The sequence below is a fragment of the Salvelinus fontinalis genome, chromosome 18 (assembly GCF_029448725.1).
Source record: "Salvelinus fontinalis isolate EN_2023a chromosome 18, ASM2944872v1, whole genome shotgun sequence".
NCBI classification, from domain to species: domain Eukaryota; kingdom Metazoa; phylum Chordata; class Actinopteri; order Salmoniformes; family Salmonidae; genus Salvelinus; species Salvelinus fontinalis.
The window spans coordinates 23408231-23426759 of NC_074682.1; the positions used below are offsets into that span (position 1 = coordinate 23408231).

Sequence of the window (18529 nt, forward strand, 5' to 3'; positions counted from 1 at the left end):
TGTGTCTGTCAACGTAGTGTCCAGAGCATGGAGGCGCTACCAGGAGACAGGCCAGCACATCAGGAGACGTGGAGGAGGCCGTAGGAGGGCAACAACCCAGCAGCAGGACCGCTACCTCCGCCTTTGTGCAAGGAGGAGCACTGCCAGAGCCCTGCAAAATGACCTCCAGCAGGCCACAAATGTGCAAGTGTATCTTTAAAATGGTGTAAAATATATGTATGTTTGAGGAATTTTAATTATGGGATTTCTGTTGGTTTGAATTTGGCGCCCTGCGCCTGGCTGCAACAAACAAAGGAGATGATTGTGGACTTCAGGAAACAGCACAGGGAGCACCCCCCTATCCACATCGACGGGACAGTAGTGGAGAAGGTGGAAAGTTTTAAGTTCCTCGGTGTACACATCACGGACAAACTGAATTGGTCCACCCACACAGACAGCGTGGTGAAGAAGGCGCAGCAGCGCCTCTTCAACCTCAGGAGGCTGAAGAAATTCGGCTTGTCACCAAAAGCACTCACAAACTTCTACAGATGCACAATCGAGAGCATCCTGTCGGGCTGTATCACCGCCTGGTACGGCAACTGCTCCGCCCACAACCGTAAGGCTCTCCAGAGGGTAGTGAGGTCTGCACAACGCATCATTGGGGGCAAACTACCTGCCCTCCAGGACACCTACACCACCCGATGTCACAGGAAGGCCATAAAGATCATCAAGGACAACAACCACCCAAGCCACTGCCTGTTCACCCCGCTATCATCCAGAAGGCGAGGTCAGTACAGGTGCATCAAAGCAGGGACCGAGAGACTGAAAAACAGCTTCTATCTCAAGGCCATCAGACTGATAAACAGCCACCACTAACATTTAGTGGCCGCTGCCAACATACTGACTCAACTCCAGCCACTTTAACAATGGGAATTGATGGAAATTATGTAAAAATGTACCACTAGCCACTTTAAACAATGCCACTTAATATAATGTTTACATACCCTACAATACTCATCTCATATGTATATGTATATACTGTACTCTATATCATCTACTGCATCTTGCCATCTTTATGTAATACGTGTATCACTAGCCACTTTAAACTATGCCACTTTATGTTTACATACCCTACATTACTCATCTCATATGTATATGTATATACTGTACTCTATACCATCTACTGCATCTTGCCTATGCCGTTCTGTACCATCACTCATTCATATATCTTTATGTACATATTCTTTATCCCATTACACTTGTGTGTATAAGGTAGTAGTTGTGTAATTGTTAGGTTGGATTACTTGTTGGTTATTACTGCATTGTCTGAACTAGAAGCACAAGCATTTCGCTACACTCGCATTAACATCTGCTAACCATGTGTATGTGACAAATAGAATTGATTTGATTTGATTTGTAGTAACCAAAAAAGTGTTAAACAAATCAAAATATTTTATATTTGAGATTCTTCAAAGAAGCCAACCTTTGCCTTGATGACAGCTTTGCACACTCTTGGCATTCTCCCAACCAGCTTCATGAGGAATGCTTTTCCAACAGTCTTGAAGGCGTTCCCACATATGCTGAGAACTTGTTGGCTGCTTTTCCTTCACTCTGCTGTCCAACTCATCCCAAACCATCTCAATTGGGTTGAGGTTGGGTGATTGTGGAGGACAGGTCATCTGATGCAGCACTTCATCCCGCTCCTTGGTCAAATAGCCCTTACACAGCCTGGAGGTGTGTTTTGGATCATTGTCTTGTTAAAAAAAACTATGTTAGTGGGACTAAGTGCAAACCAGATGGGATGGCGTATCGCTGCAGTATGCCTTGAATTCTAAATAAATCAAAGACAGTCACCAGCAAAGCACCCCCACACCATCACATCTCCTCCTCCATGCTTCACGGTAGGAACTACACATGTGGAGATCATCCGTTCACCCACTCTGCGTCTCACAAAGACACGGTGGTTCTAACCAAAATTCTCAAATTTGGACTCAGACCAAAGGACAGATTTCCACCGGTCTAATGTCCATTGCTAGTGTTTCTTGGCCCAAGCAAGTCTCTTATTATTATTGGTGCCCTTTAGTAGTGGTTTCCTTGCAGCAATTTGACCATGAAGGCCTGATTCACAGTTTCCTCTGAACAGTTGATGTTCAGCTGTCTGTTACTTGAACTCTGTGAAGCATTTATTTGGGCTGCAATTTCAGAGATTGGTAACTCTAATGAACTTATCCTCTGCAGCAGAGGTAACTCTGGGTCTTCCTTTCCTGTGGAGGTCATCATGAGAACCAGTTTCATCATAGCGCTTAATGGTTTTTGTCTTGTCTTAAAGTAATGATGGCCTGTCGTTTCTCTTTGCTTATTTGAGCTGTTATTGCCATAATATGGAGTTGGTCTTTTACCAAATAGGGCTGTCTTCTGTATACAACCCCAACCTTGTCACAACACAACTGATTGGCTCAAATGCATTGAGAAGGAAAGATATTCCACAAATTAACTTTTAAGAAGTCACACCTATTAATTGAAATGCATTCCAGGTGACTACCTCATGAAGCTGGTTGGGAGAATGCCAAAAGTGTGCAAAGCTGTCATCAACGCAAAGGGTGGCTACTTTGAAGAATCTCAAATATAAAATAAATTTTGATTTGTTTAACACTTTTTTGGTTACTACATGGTTCTATATGTGTTATTTCATAGTTTTGATGTCTTCACTATTATTCTACAATGTAGGACATTTTAAAAATAAAGAAAAACCCTTGAATGAGTAGCTGTATCCAAACTTTTGACTGGTACTGTCCATATATTTTACCCAAAGAAAACAACTATTAAACCCATTAGCAGAAGGGACAGGTTTTTCTTCTCGGCTTTAGAACCTTCCCAGTTGTTTATGGCATCGGACAGAAACCCCTTGGTGAGGAGCAGCACATTAACTCTTTGCACTCGTACCCGTATACGATTTGAAAGTGGCAGATTAGGTCACTAATTAACACCGAAATTGAAACATGGTGGCTGTACAGTAACATGCTGTACATGATGTCAGAGATTTGGCTCTGTGCTTCACATCGCTGTATGGGTTTTGACTGACAGCTGTTCTGAATTTGAGCATCGCTCGCAACAAGAAGTTCTCCATCCCTCCCGGTAATTAAGGAACTTTTATAAATGTTTTATCTCAGTGAATAAAATTCCGTAAATTTAAATGACTCAATGTATTTTGAAAGATGCGACGTTGAGGATTATTATAAATACTGCTTTGATGTTATACAATCAAGCCAAACACCGGTGAGTCCTAATGTGCACTTTACATTTCCAAATCATAAAACTTACGTCATATAGTGTCAAGGTTTACGATCACTATGTTTGATGTACAGTTACAAGATGACATGGCATCATACCTGTCACGGCCGTCGTCGGAAGGAGACCAAGGTGCAGCGTTGTGAGTGTACATTTTCTTTTATTTATGTAAATGTCGACAACAAAACAAGAAAACAAAGACACGACCGTGAAGCTTAACAGGGCATTAGTGCCACTAACAAAGATAACTACCCCCAAACACCAAAGGAAAAAAGGCTGCCTAAGTATGAATCCCAATCAGAGACAACGATAGACAGCTGTCCCTGATTGAGAACCATACCCAGCCAAAACATAGAAATACAAAACATAGAAATAAAGAAACCAGAATGCCCACCCTAGCCTCTCTATGGCCAGGGTGTGACAAATTGTTCTCTACAGAATGAGCCTATGTTTGTTTATTTTGAAGTATCTCAATGCACTCATGACTCCTTTCTATGCGCACCAAAATTATGGTCTGTTTCTCTGAATTGCCTTGTGAAAGCCTAACACTGTAAGATCATATATTATAACATAGCTAGTCATGATGGCAGTAGAACAAGCTTACAAATCATACCCACCTAACCCAGATTGCGATTGAAAATAGAATTTTTTGGGATTGTGTAAACAACAACAGTAATGGTGTGATGGCGGGAATGCAGAGTTATGTTCCAAATAAAACAACTACAAGTGTGCTTGCTCTAGTTCCTCAACAGCACAGCTATGAGAGCTCGAATAAGTGCCTGATACTGTAGTTGAAGACTCTTCTTTACTCATAAAAGTGCATTAAAATTGCATAGGGGCAATTCCTTGATAATGGATTTACGCTTTGACTCAGTTTTTTTTCACTGTAAAATGTTGATTTCAAAGTTTAACAAACCATACAACTCTATGCACAAGGACTACTTTCAACAATTTCCACAGGAAAATGTGCAAAAAATAATTTAGTGGAGGAACTTTAGTAACGGAATTACAGTAAAATCTCCCTCAGGTTTTTATGCGACCACATTTTCAAAACTCTGTAAAATATTTGCTCCAAAATAAGATTCAAAGACGTTGTCACGACTTCAACCGAGGCAGGCTCTCCTTCCCGTTCGGGTGGCGTTCGGCGGTCGTCGTCACCGGCCTACTAGCTGCCACTGACTCTTTTTCCTCCCCCCTCCTTATGTGTTTATTTGTTACACCTGTGTTCAGTTAAGTGGGTAATTAGTATGGCTTTATTTGTCAGCCAGCCCGTAGGCGTCTTTGTGCGGGATTGTTACTTTGTAAACCTTTTGGATTTCGGGAGTGGAGATTGTATTTGTGGACTGGGATTGTTGCTCGTGTCGTTGGACCGTGGTGTATGTTCACCCAGTTCGTCCGTGTTGGACATTTGTGTTGGACAGTTGGGGATTAAAGACTCAACTTATTGAAGCTCTGCTGTCTCCTGCGTTTGACTTCGCACCCCCCCGACACCCAGGTCGTTACAGAATCCCGCACCCAGAATGGAGTCAGCAGGAGCAGCAGCCAACCCTCTCCCATCGATGGAGGAACGGGTTCTCCACCACACCACCGTCCTCCATCGAATCGGATCCGCCATGGACCAGATGATGGAGAGAATGGAGCGATGGGAGAGGAGTGGGCTCCTCTCTCCACCTTCAGCTCCCCTTCCTCAGGACTCTTCATCCCCCGGCTCCAGCGCGCTCCGTCTTACGCTCCCGAGGGATTATGATGGAGCGGCGGCAGGGTGCCAGGGGTTTTTACTCCAGCTGGAGCTATACCTGGCCACTGTTCGCCCTACTCCCTCGGGAGCGGAGAGGGTGAGTGTCCTCGTCTCCTGCCTAACGGGTCGTGCTCTGGAGTGGGCCAACGCAGTCTGGAATGGCCCGGACTCAGCGAAGGAGCACTACCCAGAGTTTACCCGTCGCTTTCGTGCCGTGTTCGACCACCCCCCAGAGGGCCGAGCGGCGGGTGAGAGACTGTTTCATCTTAGGCAGGAGAAGAGGAGCGCACAGGATTTCGCGCTGGAGTTCCGGACCTTGGCCGCGGGATCAGGGTGGAACGACAGGGCCCTTATTGACCACTACCGGTGTAGTCTCCGGGAGGACGTCCGCAGGGAGCTAGCGTGTCGGGACATCGCTCTTTCTTTGGAGGAGCTTATCGACATGTCCATCCGACTGGACAATCTGCTGGCTGCCCGCGGGCGTTGGGAGAGGGTCCTGTGCGTTCCACCACCCAGCGCCCCGGCTCCCATCCCAATGGAGTTGGGAGGGGCCGCGCCTAGGGGTACCGGAGGAGGAGGCCTCCCCTGCACCAGCTGTGGTCGGAGAGGACACACGGCCGATCGGTGCTGGGGGGGTCTGTCTGGGAGTCGAGATGTCAGGCGGAACGCTTCTCGATCACCCCAGGTGAGTCAGCACCAAACTCACTCAGAACCCCCTGTTGGTCACATGTTTGTCTCAATTTTTTTCCCTTTATTTTTCCCCTCTTCCCAGCATAGGGCACTAGTAGATTCAGGTGCAGCTGGGAACTTTATGGATCGCGGACTCGCCCGAGAGTTGGGCGTTCCGCTTGTGCCGATAGATTCTCCCTTTCCCGTGCACTCCCTAGATAGCCGGCCATTAGGGTCAGGGGTGGTCAGGGAGGCCACAGTTCCCCTGGACATGGTGACGCAGGGGAATCATAGGGAACGTATCAGTCTCTTTATTATTGATTCGCCTGCGTTTCCAGTGGTGCTGGGTATTCCCTGGTTGGCCCGGCACAATCCCAATATTTCGTGGAGACAGGGGGTTCTCCAGGGGTGGTCAGAGGAGTGTTCTGGAAGGTGTCTGGGAGTTTCCATTGGTGCCACGTCGGTGGAGAGTCCAGACCAGGGTTCCACGGTGCGCATTCCCCCCGAGTATGCCGATTTGGCAATCGCTTTCTGTAAAAAGAAAGCGACGAAATTACCACCACATCGACCGGGTAGGGATTGTGCGATAGATCTCCAGGTTAACGCTGCGCTTCCCAAGAGTCACGTGTACCCTTTGTCCCAAGAGGAGACGTTGGCTATGGAGACATATGTCGCGGAGTCTCTGGGACAGGGGTACATTCGGCCCTCCATCTCACCCGTCTCCTCGAGTTTCTTTTTTGTGAAGAAGAAGGAGGGAGGTTTGCGTCCGTGTATTGATTATAGAGGTCTAAATGCCATCACAGTGGGGTTTAGTTACCCACTACCTCTCATCGCTTCGGCGGTGGAATCATTTCACGGAGCGCAGTTCTTTACAAAACTGGACCTCAGGAGCGCGTACAGTCTGGTGCGTATTCGGGAGGGGGACGAGTGGAAAACCGCATTTAGTACCACATCGGGCCATTATGAGTACTGCGTCATGCCGTATGGGTTAAAGAATGCTCCAGCTGTTTTCCAATCCTTTGTAGACGACATTCTCAGGGACCTGCACGTGCAGGGGGTAGTTGTGTATATCGATGACATTCTGATCTACTCAACTACTCAAGCCGCGCATGTATCTCTGGTGCGCAAAGTGCTTGGCAGACTGCTGGAGCATGACCTATACGTCAAGGCTGAGAAGTGTGTGTTCTCCAAACAAGCCGTCTCCTTCCTGGGTTATCGCATTTCCACCTCGGGGGTGGTGGTGGAGAGTGACCGCATAAAGGCCGTGCGTAATTGGCCGACTCCAACCACGGTGAAAGAGGTGCAGCGGTTTTTGGGTTTTGCCAACTACTACCGGAGATTTATCCGGGGTTTTGGTCAGGTAGCGGCTCCCATTACCTCACTGCTAAAGGGGGGCCCGGTGCGGTTGCGGTGGTCAGCGGCGGCGGACGGAGCTTTCAACAGGTTGAAGGCTCTGTTCACGGATGCTCCCGTGTTGGCGCATCCGGATCCCTCTTTGGCATTCATAGTGGAGGTGGACGCGTCCGAGGCTGGGGTGGGTGCCGTGCTATCACAGCGCTCGGGTACGCCACCAAAACTCCGCCCCTGCGCTTTCTTCTCTAGTAAGCTCAGTGCAGCGGAGCGTAACTATGATGTGGGGGATCGGGAGTTGTTAGCGGTGGTCAGGGCTCTGAAGGTGTGGAGACACTGGCTTGAGGGGGCTAAACACCCCTTTCTCATCTGGACCGACCACCAGAATCTGGAGTATATTCGGGCAGCTCGGAGACTGAACCCGCGTCAGGCAAGGTGGGCCATGTTTTTCACCCGGTTTAGGTTCACGTTGTCCTACAGACCCGGCTCCCAAAACGTAAAGGCTGACGCACTGTCTCGCCTTTACGACACGGAGGATAGGACCACCGAGCCCACTCCCATCATCCCCGCCTCGAGGCTGATAGCGCCAGTGGTATGGGAGGTGGACTCGGACATCGAGCGGGCGTTACGGGCGGAACCCGTGCCTCCTCAGTGCCCGGCGGGCCGTAAGTACGTACCGCTTGGTGTTCGGGACCGACTGATTCGGTGGGCTCATGTCCTACCCTCCTCGGGTCACCCTGGGGTGACGAGGACAGTGGGGAGCCTTCGGGGAAGGTATTGGTGGCCTACCTTAGCTCGGGACGTTAGGGTTTATGTCTCCTCCTGTTCGGTATGCGCTCAGAGTAAGGCTCCTAGGCACCTTCCTAGAGGGAAGTTGCAACCCCTCCCCGTTCCACAACGGCCATGGTCTCATCTGTCCGTGGACTTCCTGACCGATCTACCCCCTTCTCAGGGAAACACTACGGTTCTGGTAATTGTGGATCGGTTTTCTAAGTCCTGTCGTCTCCTCCCGTTGCCCGGTATCCCTACTGCCCTACAGACTGCGGAGGCCTTATTCACTCACGTCTTCCGGCACTACGGGGTGCCGGAGGACATCGTTTCTGATCGGGGCCCCCAGTTCACGTCCCGAGTATGGAGGGCGTTCATGGAGCGTCTGGGGGTCACGGTCAGCTTGACTTCCGGTTTTCACCCCGAGAGTAATGGGCAGGTGGAGAGAGTGAGTGAACCAGGAGGTGGGTAGGTTTCTGCGGTCCTATTGCCAGGACCGTCCAGGGGAGTGGGCGAGATACATTCCCTGGGCCGAGATGGCCCAGAACTCACTACGCCACTCCTCTACTAATGTGTCCCCCTTTCAGTGTGTGTTGGGGTACCAGCCGGTCCTGGCACCATGGCATCCGAGCCAGACCGAGGCTCCTGCGGTGGAGGAGTGGGTGCAGCGCTCCAAAGAGACCTGGAGGTCCGTCCAGGAGTCCCTTCAACAAGCTACTAGGAGGCAGAAGAGGAGCGCTGACCGCCACCGCAGTGAGGCTCCCGTGTTTGTACCGGGGGAGAGGGTCTGGCTCTCGACCCGAAACCTACCCCTCCGCTTGCCCTGCCGGAAGCTGAGGCCGCAGTGTGTAGGGCCCTTCAAAGTCCTGAGGAGAATAAACGAGGTGTGTTATCGATTAAAACTCCCTTCCTATTATCGTATTAACCCCTCGTTTCATGTGTCTCTCCTCAGGCCGGTGGTAGCTGGTCCCCTGCAGGACGGTGAGGTGCCGGAGGTCCCTCCTCCCCCTCTGGACATCGAGGGGTCCCCGGCGTACACGATACGGGCCATTCTGGACTCGAGACGCCGGGTGAGGGGCCTGCAGTACCTCGTGGACTGGGAGGGGTACGGTCCGGAGGAGAGGTGCTGGGTACCGGTGGAGGACATTTTGGATCCATCTATGTTAAGGGATTTCCATCGCCTCCATCCGGATCGCCCCGCGCCTCGTCCTCCGGGTCGACCTCGAGGCTGGTGTCGGCGCGCTGCGGGAGCCGCGCGTCAGAGGGGGGGTACTGTCACGACTTCAACCGAGGCAGGCTCTCCTTCCCGTTCGGGTGGCGTTCGGCGGTCGTCGTCACCGGCCTACTAGCTGCCACTGACTCTTTTTCCTCCCCCCTCCTTATGTGTTTATTTGTTACATCTGTGTTCAGTTAAGTGGGTAATTAGCATGGCTTTATTTGTCAGCCAGCCCGTAGGCGTCTTTGTGCGGGATTGTTACTTTGTAAACCTTTTGGATTTCGGGAGTGGAGATTGTATTTGTGGACTGGGATTGTTGCTCGTGTCGTTGGACCGTGGTGTATGTTCACCCATTTCGTCCGTGTTGGACATTTGTGTTGGACAGTTGGGGATTAAAGACTCAACTTATTGAAGCTCTGCTGTCTCCTGCGTTTGACTTCGCACCCCCCCGACACCCAGGTCGTTACAGACATCTGCAGAAAGAATGGGGTGTCAGCTATGACATGGCACCTTGAGTTAGAAAACATTTATTTTGGTTGTTGAGTAAGTGAAATGGATTTACACCTGGTAACGGAATTGCATTAACTGAATTGCATCATGGATCCCTGATCTGTACTACACGTAAATGCATAATTATGGATATGAATGTCATTTTCCTCATGTTTCATAAGTTTTGACATCACAGCTCAGCTCAGCACAGCAGAGCACTGTAGAGTACAGTGCAGTACAATACAGCACAGAATAGCAGAGCAGAGTAGGGTAGAGTACAGTAGAGTACAGTAGAGTGCAGTTGAGTACACTGCAGTATAGTACAGTAGAGTTCAGTATATTATATTCTACTGTACTATACTTTACGGTACTGTATTGTACTGTACTACTCTATTGTATTGGACTGTACTCTACTGTGATCTACTCACTGTACTGTATTGTACTTGACTGTGCTCTACTCACTGTACAGTACTGTGCTATCCAAACTTGTGAAACATACTGTATGTCTATGATAGGTTCAGATTTGGTCCATCCCGTTCGTTTGTGAACTGGGTGGACTGACCAAATTTGAACATCCATGGATGTCTGGTGTCGGTCGATGCTCAGTGGGTGAGGATGCTGGTTATGGTAAATAGAAAGAGAGGGGTGGTCATGGGTGGGTGCCAGTAAAATCTGGGAGAGGTGACATTAACTGGAGAGTGAGAACGAGAGGCAGAGTGAGAGAGAGGGAGAGGTTGTCCAGACTAAGACTGTTTTAACACTCTTGGTTTGACCACCAGATAACAGAAAGAGAAAGAAAACAGTAACCAGCTGAACATAACAGTATGACAGTGGGAGGCAGGACAGTAGCAGGTGACTATTATGATTTCCCATTGTAGCCAATTCAGTTGCAACAATTCCATTACTGATTTTTTTTGGTAACGGAATTACGAGTTTTAATCACTTACTAACTCATAAACAAAATTGATATTAGTAAATCACTATAACTAATTGGTGGTCGACGATTACTTGTTACTTCTGTGAACTTTCATTATCCTCCCTCCTCATGAGGGAGATAAATGTTTAAATATCTTGAAGATACAGTATGTGGGATTTTGGTAACAGAATTACAAGGCACAAGGCAATGTAAACAATTTCTCCAAAACAAAATATAACTGTTGATATTAGTTGGCAGGGGTCTTTACTTCAATATTATTGTGTTTTGATGTATTTCTGATACCTTTTAAGACTTTTTCTGGTAGATGTTTTCTAAGACCCCGTTTCCATCTGTTTATCCAGAAATCAAAGCCTTTACCTATGCCTAATTAAGATGGAAAATGATTGAAACATCTATCTATGCCTTTCCAAAAATATAGACTCTTAGCTTTCATTTGACATCCAATTTGACATGCTCCTATGAACTTCACATGTTGGTACTAATGGGTCCTTTTAGATGGAAATGCCCTTAGAAACTGTACACACCTTGGAGAGGTGTGTGGCCACTTGGAGACACCAGTCAGTCCTCTCACTCAAACCCTTGTCATTTTTGTTGTCTTATGTTGCACCTACCCCACATTTACCAGGAATATACTTATTATCATGTTAATGAATGTAACAAGAGTATTTTCAGATTTCGGTATCAACAAATGCGGCAAAAAAGGAAGTAAATGTAAAATGCACATAATATAATCAGTGTAATGTTTGTATTCAGTGTTGTGTCAGGTGAACTGTTATGTCCTCAACTTTGGTCTAATAATTTTCCCATTATCTCCAAGCTGATCCCTTTCAATTGCTACCATGGTTATACTTATGATTTCCATGTTTCCTCTAAAAGAAACATTTCAATTTAGCCACATCCATATAGGCCAATTCCCACAAGTGTAAAAGGTTAAAGGGTGAGGATTTTGGGAAAAGATCATTCATGAATGAATGATCTATTAATAGAGAGGCCAGTGGAAATGGAAGAGCATTGATCTGTAATAACTCAATCAATATTCCATGTTACATGTGCACTCAGTGTATCCAGAAGAACCAGGTGCTCCTTGAAGAGAATCTGGAGCATTTTCTCTCTCAGGCCCTGAGGACCCCTCTAGCCACCCCCCATCCTAGCCCCCCTAACCCCCCTTGCACACTGTCTCCCAACTTTCCCTGAGGCCAACCTGCCACCCTCTCATTCTCATACATACTGCATATTTCATCAGGAAGTGCTGGAGTAGGGAAGAAATTACCTCAGGATCACCAAACTATCTAAAGTCTAGACATCTTGACCGATAGGAATGTCTTCTACAAGTGTCTAACAAAAATAAACTTCGATCTGAGAAAGAAAAGCTTGGGCTTTCTGAAACATGACTTTTTTTATTATTATTTTCTTCTCCATCCATTTCATGAGAAAGGGCTACAATAGTGGAACTGTTGACGGTAATTATCTTTGCCTGGCTGCTGAAGCTTGATTTGGTGCACTGCCTTTTTCTAATTTTAGTTTGTCCGACTCTGATCCTCAGTCCTTTTGACCTGGAGAATATCAAACTCTGTCTGGGCTGAGATGCATGGGGGAAGGAGGCACATTTGAATACTTTCAGACAGCATTAGCGGAAAGGGAGCACAGGCTACACTGAATCAGCTCAAAATAACCCTCAGAAACAGTGTGAGAGTTGAGGCACCAGGTTAATCAGGATGTAATGACTCCCTGGACCATAGGACCTTGGGCTGAGATTGAATCAAAATGACAATGAGTGGAATGACTACCCTCAGACATACTCTTTTCTGTGTCTGCTGTGGGTTTATCCTGACTCTCCCATGGAAATACCTGGGTTGGCTGATATACAGTATATTTAATGTATCATGAAGGTAGGAAGGCGGAGAATGTATACATCATCCTAAAGGGGTTGCAGTGAAAGGTAAAATGAGGGTGAGATGAAGACAGCAAATATGGGTGAGAAGAAAAGAGATGTGGCAGTACAAAATGAAAGGGAGAAAGATAAGGTAAGAAGAGAGAAAGTGAGAGAGGAGAGAAGAAAATGGAGAGATGCCAATAGAAAGAAGGGGGAAAAACTGGCACAATACCAGCGTTGCAGGGGCGTTAAAGGAAAAACACGCGTTTCCATGGCAACTCGTGCAATGAAAAACTTTGCCTGTTAGCATTTTAACAGCGCCTTCATGACTCTACTCCTTTTATTAATTCCAGCCTCTTACCCTACAGCTTCATTAGGGCTTCACGGGTTCTGGAGGCTACTTATTCAGGTCAATCCCTGGAGCACAGGACCCAAGGAGCAGCTAGCTCCAGCAAGACAAGACCAGAATACCTGTCCAGTGAGGAGCGCATCGTCGGTGTGACTTAATTGGTGCCCTCTCATTGCTCTTGTACAATGAGGGCCCCAAAAACGGACTAATGTATGCCATATGTTTTCCTCCTAACCCCACTAACACAACAGGTCAGGCTCATGCATTTGCATGTGCTTGAAGACAGATTTGAATGTGATAGAAAAATAGCAAAGACTTGTGGAGTTGACGTTGTTTCATACAACACTTGACTTAAGTGTTTTCTAAAATACTTCAAAAACAACCAAGAATGGGCCGTCAAAATTATAGAGATGCATTAAATCAGAGGGCTTAAGGGCAGGAGTGTTAGAGAGGGTGACATTGGGCTCTACTGTAAAAACAGCAGGAAAACGTTGGCCCCTGGAATTAGAAGGTCAAGATGAATCCCTATGCCAACCTGAGGGTGGGCGTTCTGTACTGTACCTGGGTTGTGCAAAGATACTCGCGTGGAGATGTTGATTTCCTGCAGATGCTCCAGTGTCTCAGTGTGGAACAGGCGAATAGAAGAGCCCTCACTAAAGGCCATCCAAACTCCTCCCCCAGCCCGCACCATATGGGCCACGGTCACCATGGGGTCTGGGTGCACCTCAAACCTCTGGAAGAGAGGGAAGGGGGGAAGCTGTCAATAACATCGCTATGGAAGCAGTGAATAATATCACCATGGAAACCATAGTAGAGATGGGACTTAAAATAGGCCTAGAGCTGGCAAGCAAATGCTTACACACAGAACATGTATATACAAATCAATGACCAAACAGTATGGCCACCGTTAGACCCGGTTTACATTGGTATTTTAAATTAGATATACTGTAGATCTGAGATTTTTATGAATACAATTCATTTTACATGTAGAGATCCTGGTCTAAATGCAATAGAACATATTTGTTTTGTCAAATCACGTGATGTTATCTTGGTTAGCTTTCTCTGCTATCAGATATAAGGGTTATGTGAGGAACTGCTGAGGTACATGCTCACAATCTGGAGAAAAAAATTATCCTAGAGAAATCTGGACATTTATAATACCGGTATATTGCATTCTGGCTATCAAAACAAATTACCATATTAAGTGTGACGTTACTGTCTGTAATTGCTTATTTACCATTGCTCTGCACATCACAATTTTATGGACCTGCATGTAGACACCTTATACATAATGAAGTTATAATATCATAGATATGACTTTATTAAACGTATGCATGCACATAAAAACTCACCCACACAGAAGCACACACACAAATGTGCACACTAAAAAAGGACTGTGGATCAATGACATATAAGAACCCCTCTCCAGGAGTTGTATTTAATAGTGTTGTATAATAATGTGGCATAATCACCTTCCGGTGTAAAAACCATGCAGATTAAAAACAGAAAACTATGTTTTAAATCTGAAATATGTAACTTTTTGTGCAACCTGACCAAATTCACATAGAATTGTTAGTTATAGATCAGTCATTCTCATTAAAAGCAAGTCTAACAAGCGGTAGATCTGTTCAATGTGCCCTATTTCTATGCTTCCCGTTCCTATTTCTATGCTTCCCGTTCTTAAGTTGTGTTTTTACGTCTTTTACTTTCGGTTCTGTGCACCAGCTTCAAACAGCTGAAAATACTATATTTTTGGTTAATTAACAAATATTTCACAGTGGTTTAGATGGTACAATGATTCTCTGCGCTTGCTTATTTTGTCACATAAACTGAAATTAGGCAAACTATTAGAATTTTATCAACCAGGAAATGGCAGAGCGATTTCTGCATATTGCACCTTTAAGTGATAATTAGGCTGAAAAAGAAAGGAAATTCACATGAGCACCACAATGCCTACTCCACCCTTGCTCTACCAAGGTTTTCCAGCACACAGCTTTGACCTACAGTACTACAGTAGCTATGTTGGTCTATTATACTTCAAACAACGTTTAGGTAGGTTTCATAGGATTCAAACCGTCTCAAACAGCCTAATTCATACTCTTAGAGGAGGTGCTCCCACAATATTGTGATTTGTACCGCATACAAGGTAAATTATTGAATTGTTCACACATCACTAATTCATACTCTTCAGAGGGATAATGGATTTTACAGTGTCCTGCTATTAAAATGATGTGTGTGTATATATTAGCCCCCCATCCTTAGGCTGTATGTATTTTTTTTTAGATATAAGCCTATTGGAAATTGTAGCATCACAATCTTTATTGCAAAAATAAATACAGATACAAACATAACTTTAAGCTATATATTCACTTGACTGAGGTAATGAACTGTCCTTTGATCATCACAGCAATTGATTAAACAGGACCATGTTTGCATATTCTGAGTTTATGTCAATATTACACAGATACGCTAACGGTTACAGAAATCAGAAATGCAGACAGGATTTATCTGAGTAACACACCACCACCTTTTGTTATGTTGGGCACCTACTGACCAAAAAATGATGTTATTATGAAAATAATACATTTTCTCAATGACGTATTGTAACCAGGACCTCTATACCAGGCAATGTCAGAAAGGCTCTAAAAATTGTCAAAGACCCAAGTCATCGATTGTTTTCGCTGCTACCGCACAGTAAGTGGTACTGATGCATCAAGACTTGAACCAACAAGACCCTGAACAGCTTCTACCCCAATGCCATAAGACTGCTAAGTAGTTAAAAACCTCTTGGCGCACAGATCCCTTTAGCGGGATCATTTTCGTAAACATCCGCTGAATTGCAGAGCTCCAAATTCAAAAAAATTACAAAAAATATTTAATTTCATGAAATCACAAGTGCAATATACCAAAACACAGCTTAGCTTGTTGTTAATCCACCTGTCGTGTCAGATTTTGAAAATATGCTTTACAGCGAAAGCAATCCAAGCGTTGGTGTGAGTTATTCGATCACTAGACAAAACATTCCAAACAGCTAGCAGCAATGTAGATTTGTCACGAAAGTCAGAAAAGCAATAGAATGAATTGCTTACCTTTGATGATCTTCGGATGTTTGCACTCATGAGACTCCCAGCTACACAATAAATGTTCCTTTTGTTCGATAAAGATTATTTTATATCCAAAAACCTCCATTTGGTTGGCGCGTTATGTTCAGTAAACCACAGGCTCGTGCAGGTCATGAAGGGCAGACGAAAATTCTAAATAGTATCCGTAAAGTTTGTAGAAACATGTCAAACGTTTTTTTATAATCAATCCTCAGGTTGTTTTTAACATAAATATGGCAGCGCCCTGCAGCCATAAGAAGTTAAGAGTATGAATTAGGCTGTTTGAGAAGGTTTGAATCCTAAGCAACCTGCCTACACATTGTTTGAAGTACTTGATTAGAAAAGACCAATAGAACATCTGAATGTAGCCCTCTTTAAATCTTTCCACAAAACCCAAGTAGGCCAGACGACTGGATATTACCAAGCCTGCTTTCTCAGATGGCCATAGTGTGTCTCTCTTGAGTTTGTAATTAACTGCACCAATGATTCACAGACTGGGGCATCTTTTCTACTGTGTCAGTATACAACATCCTCCCACCCTCCAACTTCTCAAGACCACAGGAAAAGAGAAGGCTTTTCAGGCAAAAACTCGGGCTCCCAAGTGGTGCAGCGGTCTAAGGGACTGCATCTCAGTGCAAGAGGCGTCACTACAGTCCCTGGTTTGAATCCAGGCTCTATCACATCCAGCTGTGATTGGGAGTCCTATAGGGCGGTACACTATTGCCCCAGCGTCGTCTGGGGTAGGCTGTTATTGTAAATAAGAATTTGTTCTTAACTGACTTGCCTAGTTAAATAAAAACATTTTTTAAATGAATGAGTCGCTGAGGAAGAGCAACGAGCCTTATCATGGCTAGGCATGCTACCCCCGAGGTCTGCACCATGACAGGGGCTGGCTCTGGCATCATCTCACAGGTCCTCTTGGTTTATGAGTGAGGGGCTAAGAGATTAGTCAGAAAGAGAGCGAGACAGTGAGAGTGAGAGTAAGTGTGAGAGAGAGAGAGAGAAAGAGAAAGAGAGAGCGCGAGGCACCAGTGGACAGGGATTTTCACCTGTTTGTGTGCTCTTGCCAGAGGGACCTCCTTTGTTTGAGAGTGGGGAAAGAAGAGAACCCTTTGATGTGTTTTCTCTTTTAATTGACTCCACAGCAGTAGGTGCATGCTCTGCTCTGTTTGGGAGGAGAGGATACTGCATCTCTCCCATTTTCAAGTGCAACCACAAAGAAAAATTGTTTGGATTAGGTTTAGAAAAATAAAATAAAAGGGTTAGGGTTAAGTTTAGGGTTAGGGTTAGGACCAGGGTTAAAGTTAGGGTTAGGGCAAGGGTTAGTAGATTGTTAGTTGAACCATAACTGATCATCTGTAGAGCATCTACATTTAAACATATTTTTTTCTACAGATGGACTATACAAATAAAGTGTTACCAAATGTTTTTTTTCTGATAGAGAATTCAATTCAAGAAGTCTTATTTCAAATAATTTAAGATCTAATAACAGACCAAGTTCAAACGTGTATAAAATGTAAAGAACATTAACAATGTCAGTGAACCGCAAGAAATTATGAGGGGGGTTTAATCAGTGATTTTGGCATAAACAGACTAATTCTTAATTAACAGACTGATCATTAACTGACACCCTGTCAGCATGACACCTTGTCTAGCATATGTTTCACTGGATATGTCATTATCAGGCTGCTTTAAATTTGATCTGTCCCTGTACATTGGTGAGGCCAAACACAAAACTTTTTTTTAAAATTTAACTTTTATTTAACTAGGCAAGTCAGTTAAGAACAAATTCCTATTTACAATAACAGTCTACACCGGCCAAACCCGGATGACGCTGGGCCAATTGTGTGCCACCCTAATGGACTCCCAATCATGGCAGGTTGTGATACAGCCTGGATTCAAACCAGGGTGTCTGTAGTGACGCCTCAAGCACTGAGATGCAGTGCCTTAGACCGCTGCGCCACTCGGGAGCCCAATGCCATAGCCACAGTAATAATGAATTGACTGGTAGGGTAATTTAATTGAAGAGGTTAGTGGATGTGATATTTGTTTACAGGGCTGCATGACTGCCAGCCTTGACAACATTGGATACTGCCTGGAGAGCCCATCAGCCTATCAGAGCATATATTTGGCACTAAGGTCTCTTCTAAAATGGATGGTGATCCTGAACATGTAGTGGAGCACTCTTTCCTCACTATCAAATAAAGTGAAGGCAACAACTGCTCACCCAATTGACAACGTGGTATTAGGGAGCTGAGTTCTGCATTGCTTACAACCACGAGAGTGGTAGCAAAGCGTGACAGAGGTAATATGCCCCTACCACCCATCACTGCTGTCACACAAACAGCAGCACCACCCAAGTCCTTCATCAGCAGAAGAGAGAAGCACTGCTGGCTAAAGCCCCAGCACTAAAGTATCACTAAAGTCCCACCGCCTGAACAGCTCATTAGCCCTGCATTACACTGAGCACAATCTCTATCGCACTCCACACTCTCCTTTCCCACCTGGAAAAAAGGAACACCTATGTGAGAATGCTGTACCTGCCTAAATGATTACCGCCCCGTGGCACTCACGTCGGTAGCCATGAAGTGCTTTGAAAGGCTGGTCATGGCTCACATCAATAGCATCCTCCCGCCACCTGAGACTCACTCCAATTCGCACACTGCCCCAACAGATCCACAGATGATGCAATCTCAATTGCACTCCACACCGCCCTTTCTCACCTGGACAAAAGGAACACCTATGTGAGACTTCTGTTCATTGACTACAGCT

At 45.5% G+C, this 18529-nt stretch overlaps 1 protein-coding gene across 4 annotated transcripts in view; it reads right to left on the reverse strand.

Moving 5' to 3' along the window:
* LOC129815168 (rho guanine nucleotide exchange factor 10-like protein) overlaps nucleotides 1-18529 on the reverse strand; it is a 193328-nt gene that overhangs the window by 13231 nt on the left and 161568 nt on the right. For all 4 annotated transcript variants that reach the window (XM_055868654.1, XM_055868653.1, XM_055868655.1 and 1 more), the window contains one exon: nucleotides 13218-13389. In XM_055868654.1, the coding sequence (XP_055724629.1) occupies nucleotides 13218-13389 (172 nt within the window). The remainder of the gene's footprint in view (nucleotides 1-13217; nucleotides 13390-18529) is intronic.